General features: G+C 45.5%; 1 protein-coding gene across 6 annotated transcripts in view; it reads left to right on the plus strand.

Annotated features, from left to right (window-relative positions):
* Positions 1-18,299, plus strand: part of LOC120897280 (dystrobrevin beta) — a 47,375-nt gene that overhangs the window by 26,215 nt on the left and 2,861 nt on the right. Inside the window, exons 2-9 of one of the 6 annotated variants that reach the window (XR_005738513.1) lie at positions 11,024-11,216; positions 11,315-11,614; positions 11,698-12,340; positions 12,423-12,546; positions 12,612-12,975; positions 13,051-13,230; positions 15,615-15,755; positions 18,195-18,238. Coding sequence is in view for 4 of the 6 variants with exons in the window: in XM_040302026.1 (XP_040157960.1) it covers positions 11,093-11,216; positions 11,315-11,614; positions 11,698-12,340; positions 12,423-12,546; positions 12,612-12,975; positions 13,051-13,230; positions 14,017-14,187; positions 18,195-18,238 (1,950 nt within the window). In the remaining 2 variants the exon portion in view is untranslated. Of the gene's footprint in view, positions 1-11,023; positions 11,217-11,314; positions 11,615-11,697; positions 12,341-12,422; positions 12,547-12,611; positions 12,976-13,050; positions 13,231-14,016; positions 14,188-15,614; positions 15,993-17,108; positions 17,238-18,194; positions 18,239-18,299 lie in introns of those variants that run through there. The other 5 variants (XR_005738514.1, XM_040302026.1, XM_040302027.1 and 2 more) reach the window with 5 other exon arrangements.

The following is an 18,299-nucleotide window of genomic DNA, read 5'->3' on the forward strand; positions in this document are numbered from 1 at the left end:
CCCTAGTAGCGGCTAGTTTGGGCAGGGGCGAAAACCATTAAATGCTGATGGTTTCTGTGTGTCTGCACCGTACTTACTTGCTTGCTTACTCTCCCAGATGGCTGCCGCAAATGAAATGGCGTCAATATGGTAACCAACGCCTAGCAGCATGGGTGAAGGAAAAACTCTACCAAAAAAAAGGGTGCAGAAAAAAGCTATATACTGCACAGCATGGATCTAGAGTGTGCAGAAATATTATAGACCTCTTCCCCTGTTGAAAGGGAGGCTCTCCCCATAAGGCTCCCCCAGACACCCGTTTCGCTGTGCTTGGTTGCGTTTTAATAATAAACTGCCGCTAAAAGATCGCAAAGTAGTAATAGAAGCAGCGGGCAGATATTTTTATCACTAAATCAATTAACCGACCCCAGGGCAGTGTGCTGGTATTGGACGGGACTGAGTTCTCGGTCCGGATCCGTCAAAAACCGTTAATTACAGGCCAGAAGAAGCAAAAAAACTCTCCCACCCGTTCGACAACGTTAGCGTCGGTGGTTTTATGGTCGGTGGTTGGTTTTGGTGGTTCAAAATAAACAGCTCCGGGAAGATAATGAAATGCGTTACGCAGACGCGGCCTGCGAAGATAATATAAGCGGCGCGTTTTATTGGACATGGCTGTCGTGAGGAGCCGCGGGGTAGTAAATAATCAAAACATAAGACATTATTACTTCGTAACAATTCGTGTGGGCAGTTGGGTGTTTCTGCACGGTGAAGAATTCCTTATAATTGAAGGTACATAAACAATACAAAATAAGTAATTAGATGACGCTACAGTTCAACCGTACAGAAGGGTAATTAGAGTACATATCCTTCACAGAGCTATCGTTGAGGAATCCTATTAACGTATGTTCACTGTAGAAAAACAATGTTAACAGAACTCCTAATGATGATTGATGATCATTATTGATTGAGTAGACGAAACAGTACCGATCAGTACAGCTTACATAATTTAGTAATTGATAAACGGGACAGCTTACTAGTCTGTAGCAAACACACGCGTAAAGTATAAGACCAAGATATTGGTGACAAAGACAACAAAAAACCTGCAATGTCTTAAAGCGAAAGTATTTGTCAGCTTCTAGCATCAGCTGTATGGAAAGTCGACAGAACAACACATGGCTGTTTTAGTTGAGTTTTGCTATCTTTAGTCTTCTTCTTCTTCTTCTTCTTCTTCTTCTTCTTCTTCTTCTTTGGCACAACAAACGTTGTCGGTCAAGGCCTGTCTGTACCACTAATGGGCATGGCTATCAGTGACTTATTGATTACCTACAGTAGAATAGTTCTCTTCTCTTCTTTGACACAACAACCGTTGTCGGTCAAGGCCTGCCTGTACCCACTGGTAAAGTGAGCTTGGCTTTCTTTGACTTATTGTTACCATAGCAGGATAGACAGTCCTACGTATGGGGGCACGGTCTATTCGGGGCTTGAACCCATGACGGGCATGTTGTTCAGTCGTACGAGTTGATGACTGTACCACCAGAACAGCCCAAGTTACTAGAATAGTTAGTCTTACGTATTGGGAGGCATGGTCCATACGGGGCTTGAATCCATGATGAGAGTTCTTTTAGTTCTTTTATACGGAGTAGGTTGTTTGAAAACCAGGTTATTTTATATTATTTGTTTCAAGACTTTCCCTGTCTCAACCCTCTAATCTCTTCTAATGGATTTAGATTTTATTTCTATTAAGTCTAAAACAGAACAGAAGCATGATACATAATCATAATATCATGGAAATATAGTTTTATGTGAGCAAATTAACATAAATTTCTTCATAAATCTCTTTGTTAATTTACTACCTTATTTTATTTGTTTTTGTACTATCTTGTTAATTGAAATGCTGTTGCAAACAATATTCCGAAAAGTGTTACAATTTTGTCTCAATAATTTCCCCCTGCACATAAAACGCCAGCTTAAAGTCCTCTTAAAATTACCGTCCGGTATTGAATGAGTAATTGCCGCCTGCTCATTGATCCGTAATGTGAAACGATATAAACAGCATGCTTGAACATGGTTGAAAACATGCGAGTTCGTCACACGAACAAAAAAAACATCCGACCGCTTATGCATCTCACTAACAAGCACGACAGCAGACAAACTGCTCGACAACACGTCAACAACAACAACCCCATCTGCTCTAACGACACTCCACTCTGTTCCGAACACTAAGTTACCTTCGAATTCGAACAACAAAATACCAAATCAAAGCTCGTCAGCCGTAGCCACAAAATGCTTCTCTCTCTCTCCCTCTCTCTATCATAGATCCCCCCGAATTGGAGGGGAGCATTCCACCAGTGCCTGGCACGATCGGGGTAATGTTTGGCTAACGGAGCATAAAATGATCGTCGTGAAATCGTGTATTGCCCCTCTCCACCGGTACACCACCGCCGCAGCATTGGCAAATGCACAATCGTTCGCGGTGCACTTTTGCCGCTGCACACGTGCTACTGGATAGAGTGTAGCTACTCACCCGCAGCAGTGCACTGCATCGATAATTGCACTGTTTGGACATTGGATAGATTATCATGTTGCGAGCGAACGAGTGACGGGTGCTATCTATCTCCCCGGGCTATTACGCCTAGAGAAGGGGCTCTAGCATCGCGCAAGCATTGCGAACGTCAATCGCGTCCAATCAATCCGTTGTTGGGTGAAACTTATGCTGCTGTTACACGCGTTGATGATAGTGAAAGGTAGTGAAATTGAGGTAGCTACATTCGTCGGACAACGTCCCGTTTGACGTCTCGATTTATTCAGATTCGGACGAAAATATGCACTTTGCTAAGATTCTCCCTTTTTCGCAGTTGGTTAACAGGATATTTGGACTAGTTTCGTATCGCGACCAACATTGTATGTTAGCAGACAGGAGATAATGAGCATCCCGCACATCTCGCATTCGTACGGCCCCCTTGCGTACATGGGCGGTAATTTAATCCCTCTTCGACACGATGTCGCCGTCTGCTTAGCCGGGTGCCGCTGTACGCATTGCGGATTGCATCCTGCTCCGGGAGTCGACACGGCTCCACTCAAACCCGTGCAGCAAGGGCGCCGCACTTCATAAATCATCAGTTGCCAACGCGCTGCTGTTGTGTTTTGCGAATCATTCGACGGGCAGGCTTGGATATGGTCGAGTGGTGACTTTGGGCGACACCTCCCCTGCTATCCCTAGCTTGTCGTACATGAAACTCTATATTACGCGGAAAGCTCTACCACCACCATACCTAACCCCTGGAGTGCGGGATTGGGGTGTGTTTAAGAATCGCTAACACCTTCCCATCCCTCAGCAATGGCCTTGCTGCTATTGTGTGCTCAACTAGGGGAAACAATATTGAAGAGGTTTGTAGCATGGTCCGTGGCCATGACCGCAGACCACAAAACATGTCTAGTAACAGGCTCAGGCAGGCTGGAAACACACAGAAGTAAATGGTCGCGCAGCTCATAAAACCGCACATTAATTAAGCACCGTGCCAATGAGAGCTTCTTGTATTGCATCACGAAACCAATGCAACCAATATTGGCTCGGGCGGATTGGTCCTTACATGTGTGTGTTTGTGTTTTGGTTCTACCACAATCTTACTTCTGTTTCACCGTAGCTACAGTTGCTTATGGACGCAGACTCTTTGGAAAACCGTAGGGCGTGTGAGTTGAACATTGATTGAACCCGAGCCAGCACGTAAACCTTTACAAAATCATATAATCCCATAAAACAGAACCCTTTTTCCCTTTTTAAATCTTTTCTGCATTTAACATTTTACACAAAGCGAAGCAAAACAGAATCCCAACGGTATACGTAAATATCCACCGTGTCATCGCGTCTGGCCAAAAGTAAAAGATGGTTATAGCCCGCCTTTTGACTGTTGCTTTCATCGTACTACTTTCCAATTACGCACTCACGCCCGCACGCTATCTCAGCACGATTACACGCTTACTCCCCCGGGGGGGAGAAGGATTTGGTTCTTCTTTGCTGTGTGTGTGTTTTTAATGCGGTTGGGAAGGATATAAAAAAAGTGTCTGGCTGAAGATAAAAGTTCTGGGGTTAAGTTTGTTTCCCTTTTTTCTCTCTTGTCCAGCACAAAGCAAAAGTAAAAGGGCCACGGGGATGTATCCTTTCGTTTTGTACGTTTTTGACCAAGTTACGTAAAGCAAATGGAAGAGTCAACAGTGCATCATTTTGCTTCTTTCTTGTTTGGTGTGTATTATGGGCCCTTTTGTTAAAGAGTTTGTATCAATTGATCTGTGCCGCTTGCACCATTCAAACTACAGGCATGGTGTATAATAGGCTACCCTTTGGCAAACAATCCATTAACAGCAAACAACACTGGAAGTCATAACACAATACTCTAGAGAGGTAAAAGCCGCAACCTCTGTGAAGGGGTTTTACGAAAAAAATGTACGTAAAATATTTGCATTAAAATAGCCACTAAACTGAATCGATCGTAAGGCGTTTATACAAAAATCGTTATTTTAATCGTGTTGAAATTTCAATATATTAACGAATCACTCTTCTTTTGCATTAGCTTTTACTAAATCAAGTTATTCTGAACCTTCCAATAACTGATGAGAGAACCCAAAGCTTGATCCCCGCATCGCACAAATAAATCATACCCGGCGCCTGACACACCCATCAATCATTGCCAATTAATTTGGTTTGTCATCGTAAAAAGTTCACCCAAAACATCGGGAAAACAAAATGTGTCCTTTCAGCTGTTTCCAAAATTAAAATTTACGATCTATTCATTCGTGTTTTTGTGGTCCTTCTGTTCTGAAACACACCCAGTAACGAGCGGAACAGTTTTTTCTCCTCCCGATGAAATGATTGAAAAGCGTTTGTACCGAAAGATGATGGTCTAAAAAATATTGTCCACCTCGTCCCCTTCCCCCTCCATCGCACACCGTAATTGATGGAATGCCATTAGAACACGCTAGGGCGTAGTGTGAGGTATGTTAGGCGCAAGGAAAATGGAAGCGCAAATGTACCCGTTTGTGGGAGGAAATTTTTCAACCACAGCTCGTAAAATTCCATCACATTTAGGTTAGTGAAATGAACATCTAAAAGCTTCCGTTTTTCCTCTCTTCTCTCTTTTTACACCCACACACACACACCCACACAAACGTAGACAAAATGCAAAATAATGAAATGATGGTTTATGTTGCTGCTCTTTGCGCGCGTTCACTCTTTCTCACTCGTTCTAGCGCCCGCTGCCAGTGGCTATGTAAACGGTTGCTATGGTACCATTTCTCCTCATTCCCTTTTTACGACTGTGCACGTGGTGTGCACGGCACCGTCACTCTGCTTGCAGCACATTTCTCAGCTCGTTTGCGCTTCACAATTTACACTGGCGCTGGTGCTGGCAAAGATCAATTTGACAGTTCTTTTATCATTTGCTGGCGGCGGCACGTACTGTCACTCATTCGCATTGCCTGCGGCGGACCAGCCCGATGCGCCAACAAAGAGTCGTGCCCGTGAACATTGGCAAACTGGGTTTTCTGCTAACGCCAGCTCTCATCGGGGGAAACCAAGGCCACGTGATTAATCTAACGTTTAATTACATTCCACGACAACCGCAAGCAATGCTTCCCGATGCTTCTTAAAACAAAAACCCCCCGCAAAAAGGGTTCAAAAGCAAAAAAAAGCAGAGGGCAAGTGCAAATGTTTCGTAAAAGAACAGCTGTTCGTTTACATTACATTCCACACTGGCGTGTTCCGTCCTCGGTGTCTCGGTGTATGACGTTGTTGCTCTAAATCCGGTGTTGCTCGCAGAGCATCAAGCATGCACGGTGACGGTTTATGGCTTTTGTTTTTATGCTGTTTTCATGCTGCATTACACAAAGCATACCTCCAGGCCACAACAAACAGACACATCGACACACACACACACACTGCTCAGTTTGTTTAAGTCTCTATGTAGGTGGCACATGCCAATGCCGATGTGATCGATAGTCACCGTCAGCCGGTACAACACGGCTCAACCATTCACCGGCACTGTGTTTTACTTACTTTTTGCCCATCTGCGAGCAAACAGAGCAGCCGCTCAATCGTTGACCCGGAACGGGATAAACAAACAAAGACAACGAAAAGCGCACCAGGCGTTTGGTTTCGTTATCGTTTTCCAACGTCTGCCGCCCTGCGCTGCGGATGGGTTCGGGCTGGCCTGTTTATCATGTCAAGATTTTACTTTTGTTCCGTATCGTTGCACCTGTAGCTATGGCAGATCTATCAAATCCGTATCTATTTGCATGTTTCGCTTCATTTGATCCGACACACTCGGTGGATTGTGCGTGTCCTGTCTATGAGCAATTGTTGCACAAAAACAAAAGTATCGGATGGCAAGCGTTTCGTGATGGAACGCAACGAATGCGCTTCAACGCCAAAACATTACTATCATCAACATCATCAAGCTTTATTCTATTTTTGTCTTTAATCTGTTCATTGTTTTATAATTGCAGTATAGAGATTTAATAATTTACCTACAGTTGCTGTCAGAATCTTTCTCTTTAAAAACCTTGATACGCACCTGAACGGTTTGTAATATGATAATGGGGAGAGGGTTTGTTTTTACAAGTAATGATATAATTGTATAGTGTTTATATACACTTTAAAATGCATATTTGTATCATAAAACCAACGAATTTTAAAGAAAAGCTATGAAACAATATTAAACTACCTAAAACCTGTCGTTTTAGATAAAAAGAGCACTAATGTTCGTTTCAATTTGCCCATATGGGCATAATATGTATCATGAACAATTAATAAAATTGTTACACTATTACGTAAAACAATTTCCTGTTTTCTTATGTCTTTCTAACCTGCTTCTATACGTTCGTTTTCTAGCTTATACGCTAAAAATGTTTTTATTTCCCTGCTAAACCCATTCCAATACAAACCCGACCGAGACGGATCTAGCAACAATGACTCAAAACCCATTAATTTACTAATCGTGCCACTTGTTTGTCGTGCACAACCCGACAACCGATTGATGCTATCAGCAACAGCAGCAGTCACCATTGTCACCAAGTGTATCCCCCCCCCCAGCATGTCACTTACATTCCACCGTAGCCGGGAGCAAACTCTTGCCCTCGCGTGTCGGGGACAAATGGAACAGTGCAGGCAAACGTCCTTCGCATCAGATGCTGTGCCATCACTTGGGCGCGCACAATGGTGCGATATTTTTATCACACAATTTCGATCGATTCCAACATTCTCCAACCACGGCGAACAGCGTGATAATGGACGTTGTTGTACAGGAAAGGGACAGCACAATACCACCAAATGGTGAAGAGAACAGGCGGCCGAAACCCCTCTCTTGCTACAATGTAAATTTCCTTCATCGATGGCTGCCAACGGACAGAAACCGATTGAAACAGGACTGTGGCGGTAGATGGATCCTGCTCCGGCATCATGGTTGACCTCATTCTTCTGAAGAAGCTTCAGCTCGAGTGAGTGGGAATACACTTGAAATGAATTTACTCGAAGCAAGCGCCATCAACACACGGGCAGCAAGGTTCTGCACCGTCCTTCTGTCCAGGTTATCTGATGATAGCAAGATTAATTGAGCGCTCGTTACAAATTGATGATGGCCAATTCCGTCCGGGGCAAGACCAAATGGCGTGACCGTTTGCGAAAATGCGTCGGTTGGTGATGACAGCTTTTCATTTCCTCCCTGTCGGGCGCCCTGATGATGTGGTGGCTGCTCCTTTGTGGTTTTGACTGCTTGTTTTTCCAAATTTTCCCCCTTCAAAATAGGGTAAAGGCGTACAGCGACTCGGTTTCCATTAGGATTTCGTTGCTTGGAAATCGTGGTAAATGGTAGACAAATTCGAATTGGATTTTGCTTCCAATTATCTATCCGATAACGTTTACAGGTTACATTTTTCCAGGAATTCACCCGCAAAAAAAATCTGAGTTACAAATCGGTGCTCGGTTTTCGCACGCAAATATCCCAACAACAACCCGCCGGCCTATCGCCACGCTTCATTTCCCGCATAACTCCTTTCGCACACAGCACTGTGCCAACATACCAACCAAACATAAGCTCTATAGCATAGAGCAACGCGAAAAGTGAATCCTTTCGATGGGGCAACGGCGTACTAAAAATGTTTGCAATACGGTTGGAGGCACGAACACGAGCGCCCAGCATTCCAGATGCTGTTGGCCTTCGCTCGGAAGAGCCGCGCGCTTGTGATTGCTTCAACTACTTGTTAGCTTGTGGAGCCTGCTGTAACGATGGACGAAAACAGCTTTTTCCAGCGAAATACCCACGCCCTAACGGGAGTGTCCCCTTATACACAGAGAGAAAGAGAGAGACAGAAAGAGACTATGCGCACGAGGGCGAAGAATGTGTCGGGGAAATCATCATCCCACGGTTAGGTTTGGGATTTTAAACGCGACAACAGCGACAGTACACCGAAGTAAGGACGCAAATCTAAACAAATGGGTGAAACGTGAGGAAACTTTTACGGGAATGCCATAGAGCTGGGATTTAAAACGGTTAGGTGCAACCGAAACAAATAATCGCTTTTGGTCTCTTTACGAAACACAAAAAGAAAGAAAATAAATGTCACAAACACTACCGACCTCAGCAGCAGGAGCACGATTCTACTAGCGTTTAAGAGACAACAGTTTCTAAACCTGTCCCAATCTAAGCTGTAGAACGTTCTCGGTGGTCCGTTATTATATGGATCGCCTTAATTGACCTTATCGTTGGGTAATGGCGCCAAACAGGGGGGACAAAAAAGGGGAGAGAGGAGAGTGGAAATATGTAAGATGATAAGGCGCAAGAGAATTCTCAGAAGCCCGCAAAGCACCGACAGCAACGAAAGAGAAAAAAAAAGACGGAAAACAAATATGCTTTCCTGCCTTCGGGGAAGTCGAACAAACATGATCCACTCGAACAACGTGGCGTGGTGGATCCGGTGGGCGAGATACCAAGAGATGGAACATCTTAACCACCTGCCGAAATGGCTCCTTCCAGCTCAACGGTGTTCGGTGTAGTGCCACATCAGAAACTCGACTCGACTCCTGCACAAAGTAAACTGACAAAACCGCCACCGCCACTGCACGCCTTACTGTGAGTGACACACATACACATTTTCCTTTATTGTTTTACCCATTTAACACTGTGGCACTGTCGGTGAATGTGTGTGTGTGTATTGTGTATACGATTAGAATTTGGTTGACCGGTTCCCTTCTTCCCGCAGCAATCATCCCAACGCGCTCGAAAACGCTTAATTCGAATGTCGCGTGACACTTTTCCGCCAACGGGATTGTTTTTTCGTGTGGCATGCGCTCTCCTCCGCTGGTTGCTTATTTTATTACGCCTCCCAATTGTTGTAATTGGATTGGGTCTATTTTTCCACGGGTCCCATTTTAACAACCATGCCACGTTTTGCCCCATTGCCAGCACAAACAACACAATCCGCCCTACCGACTGTCAGTAACGTTGTGTTATCAAGATTTTTCTCCCACATTACTGTACTGAAGAACAAGAGTAAAAAATCCCTTTCGAGATTGGCGTTGTTGATAATGTGAGAGGAACTGAACGGAGCGCCAAACAGGGAAATGTTTGATAATGTATAGCACATCTTTCGAGGTGGGCGAATCGATGGAAGACAATTCTATAGCGAATTACCTCATGCGAATAGCAATCGATACAAACGAAAATCGGTACATTCCAATTCGATACTTTGAACAGGGGTTGTGGGAGGTACAAAGTGCTTTTAAAATGTGTTTTCAATGTTTTGCTTCGGAAGGTTTGGTTTCCATTTAGACTTTTAGGTTAAATGTTCCAAAACTGCATCAAATCACCAGGCGTCTCCATCTTGAAATGGAAAAAAGCAATTGAGTTTTTTAACGCAAATTGAAGTGTGATAAACGTATAATTGAGAATTTTAAAGTCAATTTTTTGATTTTATCATAACTTTATCTAAATAGATATCACATTGCTGAAAAATAACCCAGAAGGGACATTTTTTATGACATTTTCCGTATAGAAGATTTTCTATGAAACATTTCACGTACGTTTGGTTTTTTTTTTATTTGCATTCGTATTATTTACCAAGAGAGTTTCCCTTTCATCCACGGTTGCAAGTAAAAGTGTGCAAAAAAAGCAACGCTATTGCTAGCTGATTCGTGAGAAAATTGCTCGATCGATGCACGGTTGCTGCAAAACTTTCACAAAGTCAAAAGTCAGACCCGACAGCTAAAATGCTTGCCATCTGCCGCGTGTGCTGGAGGCGAGTGTGCGTTTGCAGTAACGAAATTAAATTGAATTTAACAATCCGTTTTCAAAGTACACAGCTGGCTCGGGAGGTTGAACTTTTTGTTTTTTTTTGTTTAGTGTGTACTACCTGTTGTGGGAAAGAAAGCTATCTGACGGGATGAGGTGTAAGGTTAAACTGCGCCGAATTGGCTCTGTCTCGGTAAATTAATTTAAATGGTACAAGGTTTCCTCAACCACAAGATTCGGTGTTAATACTAAGTGAAAAAGCCGTTTTAAAATTACAAAATAAAAAGCTTTAGCTTGCAGCCACTGATAACACCACAGACGTTTTTAAATCGTTCATTTAGTCAGAACATGTGAATATTTTTATATGATAAATTATATTTAGTTTGATACAGTCATGTTGCTGTAACCTGGATTAAAGAGAACCTAAACATCAATTTCATCGATTTTTTTAAGACTGAATATAACAATAAATTGATTAAGCTTTTACTTATTGTGAAAAGATAATTATTAGATGGCTTAACAACAGCAATAAATCTATAATATGTTTAGTAGATAATAAATGCAGTAAATTCATTCAAATAATTGTAACATTTATAATTGTAGATACTGATTTTGTGTCATTAATCTTTTCATTTGGATAGCCTGTCAAGTCCTGCTTAGCAATAAACTATTTAATACCCATAAATCACAATAAACTTAAGAGATATAATTTACCAATGTACCATCAATCTAACCCCACTTTGTATATGTACTTCTTTACTTTTTAACAGAACGGCTTTAAGGACATCAATCCCATTCCCCTTTCGAGTCTACTACCAGCCAACAAGCGCACACAAGCAATGGAACCGATGGAAGCCCGCGTTGCGATGCTGCAGGACCTGAAGATCCAATCGTTTGACACGATTCGCTTCGCTTCCTATCGCACTGCCTGCAAGCTGCGCTACGTACAGAAATCTACCAACCGTACGTAATGCCCGCTGTTCGCAACCCACTATCCTAATTGCGCTCTCTATGTGTATGTGTTTTTTTCTGCCTTTCATCCTTTTCCATTTCCGGCACAGTGCATCTGGTCGACATCTGGAATGTAATTGAGGCGTTCCGCGAAAATGGACTGAACACGCTCGAGCCCCAGAACGAGGTCAGCGTTAGCCGGCTCGAGACGCTCGTGTCGTCGCTGTACCACAACCTGAACAAACGGCTGCCGCCAACGCAGCAGGTGCACGTCGACTCGAAGGCTAGCCTGCTCCTGAACTGGCTGCTGGCGGCCTACTCCGGCGACAACTCCGGCAAGATACGCGTCTTCTCGATCAAGGTTGCGCTCGCGATCATGTGCGCCGGCAAGATGGTCGACAAGCTACGATGTAAGACGACACCGAGGGCGTTGACACTACTCTGTTACTAATATCTATCCCCCCCCCCCCCCATAATTGCCTTTCCGCTCCAGATATCTTCTCGCAGATTTCCGACGGTGCCGGCCAGCTAATACACTGGAAGTTGGGCGATTTCCTGCGCGAGGTGCTCGCCCTGCCGGCCGCCGTCTTCGAGTCGCCCACCTTCTTCTACAAGGAGGGCCTCGAGTCGGAGATCTTCCCGGTGGAGAACAAAATTACGGTGAACGACTTTATGACCGGCTTCATGACCGAGCCCGGGCCGGCCTGTCTCGTGTGGATGCCGCTGCTGCACCGGCTCGCCACGGTCGAGTCCGTCGTCCATCCGACCGTCTGCTCCGTGTGCATGAGGGAAAACTTTACCGGCTTCCGGTACCGCTGCCAGCGCTGCCACGGGTATCAGCTGTGCCAGGACTGCTTCTGGCAGGGGCGCGTCTCGCTGAACCACCAGAACGACCACGAGGTGAAGGAGTACTCGAGCTACAAAAGCCCCAGCAAGCAGATTGGCCACTCGCTGCGCAAAAGCTTCCGGTGCGTGCCGGACAAACAGATCCAACCGTTGCCCCGGTTCCCGGAGCAGCCCGAGAAAACGCTCAACCTGTCGCACATCGTGCCGCCGTCGCCGCTACCCTCGCACAACGGCTTCCCGGACGGTGGCATACCGGGGCTGTACGATCGCAGCAGCACGCTGGACTCGCGGTAAGCGGGGTGACCGGGTGACTGTGATGGGAATGAGGGGGGAAACTTTGTAACGTGTTTGGCTTTTCCTCCCGCTTTGCAGGGCGACCGGCTTGTCGCTGGACAGCAACGGAACGTCCGGTACGCGCGGTGCCGTTAATTCCAACGACGAGGAGCACAGACTGATTGCGCGATACGCAGCGCGACTAGCACAGGAATCGCGAACGGTATGCGTCTTTTTCTTTTTCTACTGCCAATAATGTATTTCTACACCATGCTAATGTACTTTCAGCCCGGTGGATCCGCCCCCGACCCAGTACAGATAGGGCTGGACAGTTCGCGGGCCCAGCGCGAACTGATCATGCAGCTCGAATCGAAGAACAAGGAAATTATGCGCGAAATTCAGAAGCTGCGGCGCCAGCAGGAAGCGGAACAGGTCGCCCCCGAAAGCCCCGCCCTGATGAACGAGCTGCGCGCGCTGCGCCAGCGCAAGGGCGAGCTGGAGGGGCATCTCGGTGCGCTGCAGGACTCGCGCCGGCAGCTGATGGCCCAGCTCGAGGGGCTGATGCGCATGCTGAAGAACCATCAAACGCAAAGCCCTCGCTCGACGCCCAACTCTAGTCCACGGTCGGGCAAAAGCCCACCGATACCGCAGGGTAAGGGGTGTGCCGAGGGTGACCCAACGAACCAATCGCCGACTGCTCTCACCGGCCTTGTTACTCTCATTGTAGGGCCACCAATGCCAAACCAAGGCGGCCCCCGTCAGGGCCCGATGAACCCCGGCGGTTCCGGGCTGCCCCCCAATATGCCCCCCGGTATGCTGCCGCCCGGGGTAGGAATGCACCCGCAAGATGCGCCCATGGGCCCCGGCGGCATGGACATGCGGGGATACGCCCCGAACGGAAACAACAGTGAGTAGCGCCATATCTTTCCAAGCCTCGCTTCCTCAAGCTCCTCATTTCACACCGCAACCTACGCCCGATTTCGATCCCCTCCCTCCCTGTTCACGCCATTCCCCCTGCGCTGTGTGAGCTAGAAAGCCCTTCCCCCCTCCAAAAACCGGGAACCTTTTACCCGGTTTATTGCTACAGCCAGGCTCGAAGCTCTCCAATCAAGCTTCCAATTATTGCTTCATCCTCTGTTGCTTTCACTCTTTGGTTTTGTTCGTTGTGTGCGTTTGTTGTACTGTTGTACGGTAAAATTGCATATCCTCACGCAGTCGCATCCCTTCTCATCCCATCATCGTCTACGGTTTCAGTTGAACCATAACACACGCTAACAACATCTCGCCTTCTCAGCCTAATCGGTGTCGGAAATTTCGTTCTCACGTCGTACGGTTTTTCCTGGGTTTCTTTTATAAGTTGCTTTTTCATGTTTACGTTTCTTTTTTAGTGAGTTTCATTTCACTCACACACACACACACATGTCCATCTAATTATTTGACCATTCTCATGCAAAATAACGAATCAATAATTGTGTCACAAAGAAAAGCAATGGGCAACCCCACCTTTAAGATCTTTCGTTCGGGAGTTGTGTTGAGCCGTTGATTTTAGTTTGAGTTTTGTACCCGGTTTTGCGATGTCGCACGTCCATCACAAACCTCACCTCACCCATTTACATCACATTCAGCTGAACTGTTGGTACATTTCTCGATCTGCTTTTTGCGCATACTGCTTGCGTACTCCACTTTTCCGCAGATGGTAGTGGTGGTGGTGGTGGTAACATCATTAATGGCGGCAGTGGTACGCTTGGCACGCGATCGAACGCCGCCGGAGCGTGTCCGCCGGCCGGTGGCCGGTCGGATCTGCACTACGCGGCCGATTCCGTTTCCACCGCGATGTCCTCGCTGGTGCGCGAGCTTAACTCAGGTACCGCACAGACTTCCTTTCATCATCTCCCCCCCCCCCTACCCCTTTTCCCTGCTCGTGCCAAAAGCCTTTCAATTTACACCACTTCTTCTTTGCTCACGCACCTTCAATGTTTCGTCAATGTCCAAACACACGCGACACGCGGGTCCAATCGTAGCCAAACAACCCGTTGCACCGCTTTCAGAAGAGTCTCAAGGGAATATTATTTTTCGTCCCGTCCTTCTGTACCGAGAACGTATCCCTGAATCGAAGCGAGACCACTTTCTTGAGCTTGCCGTTTGCGTTATCACTGTCACTGTGTGAACACACTCCTGTAACCTCCAGAACAATTGGAGATATTTTGTTCGTTTTTTTGTCTATTTCGCTTGTGCTCAACCTTTTTGTCTAAATGTCTTTGAATGTCATTTCTCCACTTGCTCATGTTTGTAAGCGTTTCTCAATATTATTAAGTACATTTGTTTTACCTTCATTTCTGCTGTCTCTTACTTCCTTTTTCACGTTCTATTTCATCGTCTTTCTTCACTTTTACTCGCTCTTAATGGTTTTCATGGTTTTCCATTTGCTGTGTGTGTGTGCGTGTTTGATGTGCATCTCTTTTACCGATCATTAACATTAATGTATGCGTATGTGTGTGTGTGGGATGACTGTATATAGTGTGCGTGCACGTGTCCATGTTGTGTGAGCACGGAATCAAACAACTACTCGAACCAGTACAGTCGAACGCTTGGGGGTTACAGTAAGCTTACCAACACACACACACACACCCACCCAAACAAAAGAGAACAACAGCCACGTTCCACAATCATCAGGACCACACGGGGGCGCTGCTTTAACAATAGTGTTGCGTATGATAGCTATTTGCTCTGCTAACCGCCATCTCGATGTGTCTCAACTCATTACCGTAGCTCGTTGTGTTGTGTTTCCTATTGTCTCGGTTTTGTGTTGTCGTATACGGAGCCAGAATGTCACTACTGCGCAAAAAAACAGTGCCATTTTCCATCGCATTGCTGCCTCAGTATTCGGTGTGCGCGCATTTGAATTCGCATTCTGAATGTTTCTGCTGGCGCTATTTTTCATTTTACATTACCAAACATAGTAGTAGGTGCCGCTCTCTGCCCCGTAGAGGTATGCGCACTGTACACGCCGTCAGCTGGCGCGAGCCAGTCAATGTGCGCATTTAGCCATGTGTCGCATAGCCGTACTATGTTGTTTTACTTTTCTCAGCAACAGTTACTCAATCAAAGCAGCATTAATTTTTCCACTAACAAATAGCAAACGCTTCAAACATATTGTATGTGTGTGTGTATGTAACTCTCTATCTCTCTCTAACTCTCTCTCATTTTAAATGATAATCCGATCGATCCGGTGATCGTTCGATCCATTTCGTGAAAGTACTCTCCCACAAACCTCCATCCTTGACTTTCTAGGTGCATCCCCACCGGAACCGACGTTCTTGAAGGAGCGCAGAGTTTAGTGCACACACGGAGATGGTTGCGTCGTCACCGTCCGCCGCTAGCTTTCCGCACGATTCTGGCCTGGTCCGGCCCCAACCACACTGTTCCCACCGAGTAAGCCACTCTCAGCCCCAGCCGCAAGTGTACATAGTTAAGGCAACTCCACCCCCCTCCTGCAGGCCAATCTCGCTCTCGTCCAACCTAATCGGAGACAGGGGCACAGTTTGAGAACCGTTTACTCAATACTATACCGTTGATTCGTCCTACCTTAAGGCGCGCTGTGTCCCCTTAACTCTCGCACAGAAAGCACACAGAGATAATAAATAACAGAACGATTGCTGGGAGATTGTATACACGCGATGAAAACTCGTGCACCACAGCTACTCGAAACACACACACAGCTTTGTACAATTTTTCACAGCCTCTCCTGAGGAACACAGGATAGAGCAGGAAGGTGCGCTTTTTGTGGCGCTTTTGATTTTTCTTCAGCAAAGAAAAAGCAAACCATTTTACGTCAACGCTTTTGTAATGGTTTTTCAAACTGCTCCGCTCCACTTAAATTGTAGTTTAGTATTTTATTTTATTTTTTGGTGGTTTTTGTTGCTGATTTTGTATTTTGTTTTTTTGGTAATTGATTTATAAAAAGGATTTTTTTAATTCCTGCAATTCCGAAACCGTGACACGTTCTACACACCGACACCAGACAGGTGAAATTTTGTTGCCGAAAGAGGGATTTTGTCCCGCAATTAACACCACAAGATGATGCTTTGGCGAGCATTTTGCAATACCGCGATTTCCCTTGAACCATCATTACCCGATATTCATACCCTCCCACACTCAACGATGTAGTACAACAACAACAACAAAACCAACTAACAAAGAAAACCCCCACCCACAATACCCTTTTAAAAATAAAAACCAAATAACCATTTGAACCCAACACCACACAAAAATATTACACATGCATGTTCGCAACCTAATTCGATGATCGTTTGCCGATCGTTTACTTCTTTTACACGCATGCTGAACACACACGCTCGTATACAACGTACTCACAAATAACTACAACATCAACAACAACAACAACCACAACAAAAACTACAACTTGCGCGCAAACCGATCACGAATCACGTCGAATCTATGCGACATCGAATAATTTTGCAATACTACACCGCCAAACCCAATAACAACTGCTAATTCGGCTGCCAAATGCCAAAAAATATCTGTGTCATACACACTCACGCCTCCTAATTAACTGATTCGAATTTTTACTAATAACGTATAATGACAACTAACAAAACTATCCCACTCAACTCATAACCAAACTCGATCATATCATCTTCCCTGCGCGTGGCCACCATTGTTCCACGGTCTTTTTGCTCTGGTTGTGCGCGCGCGTCTGTGTATGGAATCGAAAACACTCATATACAAACCAACACACGCGAAACAAAACAAAAAAAAAAACAGTTTTCTATGCGCACTACGAAGGACATCTTCCACCCGGCGTCGTACATAAGCCGCCGATGCGCTACTTTTCAGAGGGATCCGACGATGACAGTATCGCCTCGTCGCAGCACACTATGCGCCATTCGCTAGGTAAGCATAAAGCATATATACACACACACACGCACACACACGCACACACTGAAATACACATCCACATGTCAACAACAAATATTTGCTATAATACATACGGTTGCGATACGAGAAGGACAGAGCATCGAAGTAGCCGGCCAATGGTCACTCTAAATGGTAGAAACATTCTGTTCTACAAATCCTTCCCGCTCGATGGAGGCGCCTATTACTTTTGCCACGTGAACACGTGTTCGGGTAGTAGTCGATGCGTTTACTACATCCGCAAAAGCACGCGCGGCTTTGTGCAGTGTGGTCAAATGTACACGTTGTTGATTCCGTTCTAGAGGTGCACAGTTGTGCAGCGTTAAATTACACTGCGTCGTTTCAGTCGTTGTTTGTGTTTTGTTCGCACTCGTTGGGCATGGGTGTCCACATTTGCCACGTTGTTTTCTTTGTGTTTTAGAGCTAATCATTTCTTTCACCTCCGTTCTAAACTCACTTTCACTGTCTGTAGTTTCAATGGAATGGTATGATTGATGCACCCAACCAGCTAGCACCGTTTGAGGGGCACGTTCGTAATTAGGCAGCACCGTAATTGTAACTGATTCCGTTTTACACCGTGCCTTTTATCGACTAGAAGAGAGGGCCATCTCGTTAAAATGAATTGAATCAACGAGCTCTAACCAACGAAGCCAATGCCAATTACTCCTGTAACACAACTAGATAGCATAACTAACCAACTAATACGTCTCATATTTGGCAACCAAATTTGCAATGAGCCCCGAACGAAAGACCACAAGCACCTAGACTCTTCGTGTTAGACGTTTTAAGTGTCTCCCTTTCGACTCCTTACTGCACAGTTTTTACTTTGTCTCATTTCGTCTGCATGTTTCCTCCGAAAAACTTGCAGCAAATAAAACACTTCTCGTGCAAGGTTTTCATTGTGGTCCCTGTGTTTTTACCCCCTTTCCTTTGCAGACTTTGACGAGATGCACATGACAACGCATGAGTGGAGCGAAAAGGTATACCGGGCGTTTCGCGGTTGAAAGATTGACGCGATCACTGTACGATCATTGCTTCACA

This window comes from Anopheles arabiensis, chromosome 2 (genome assembly GCF_016920715.1).
Source record: "Anopheles arabiensis isolate DONGOLA chromosome 2, AaraD3, whole genome shotgun sequence".
In the NCBI taxonomy this organism is placed as follows: Eukaryota; Metazoa; Arthropoda; class Insecta; order Diptera; family Culicidae; genus Anopheles; species Anopheles arabiensis.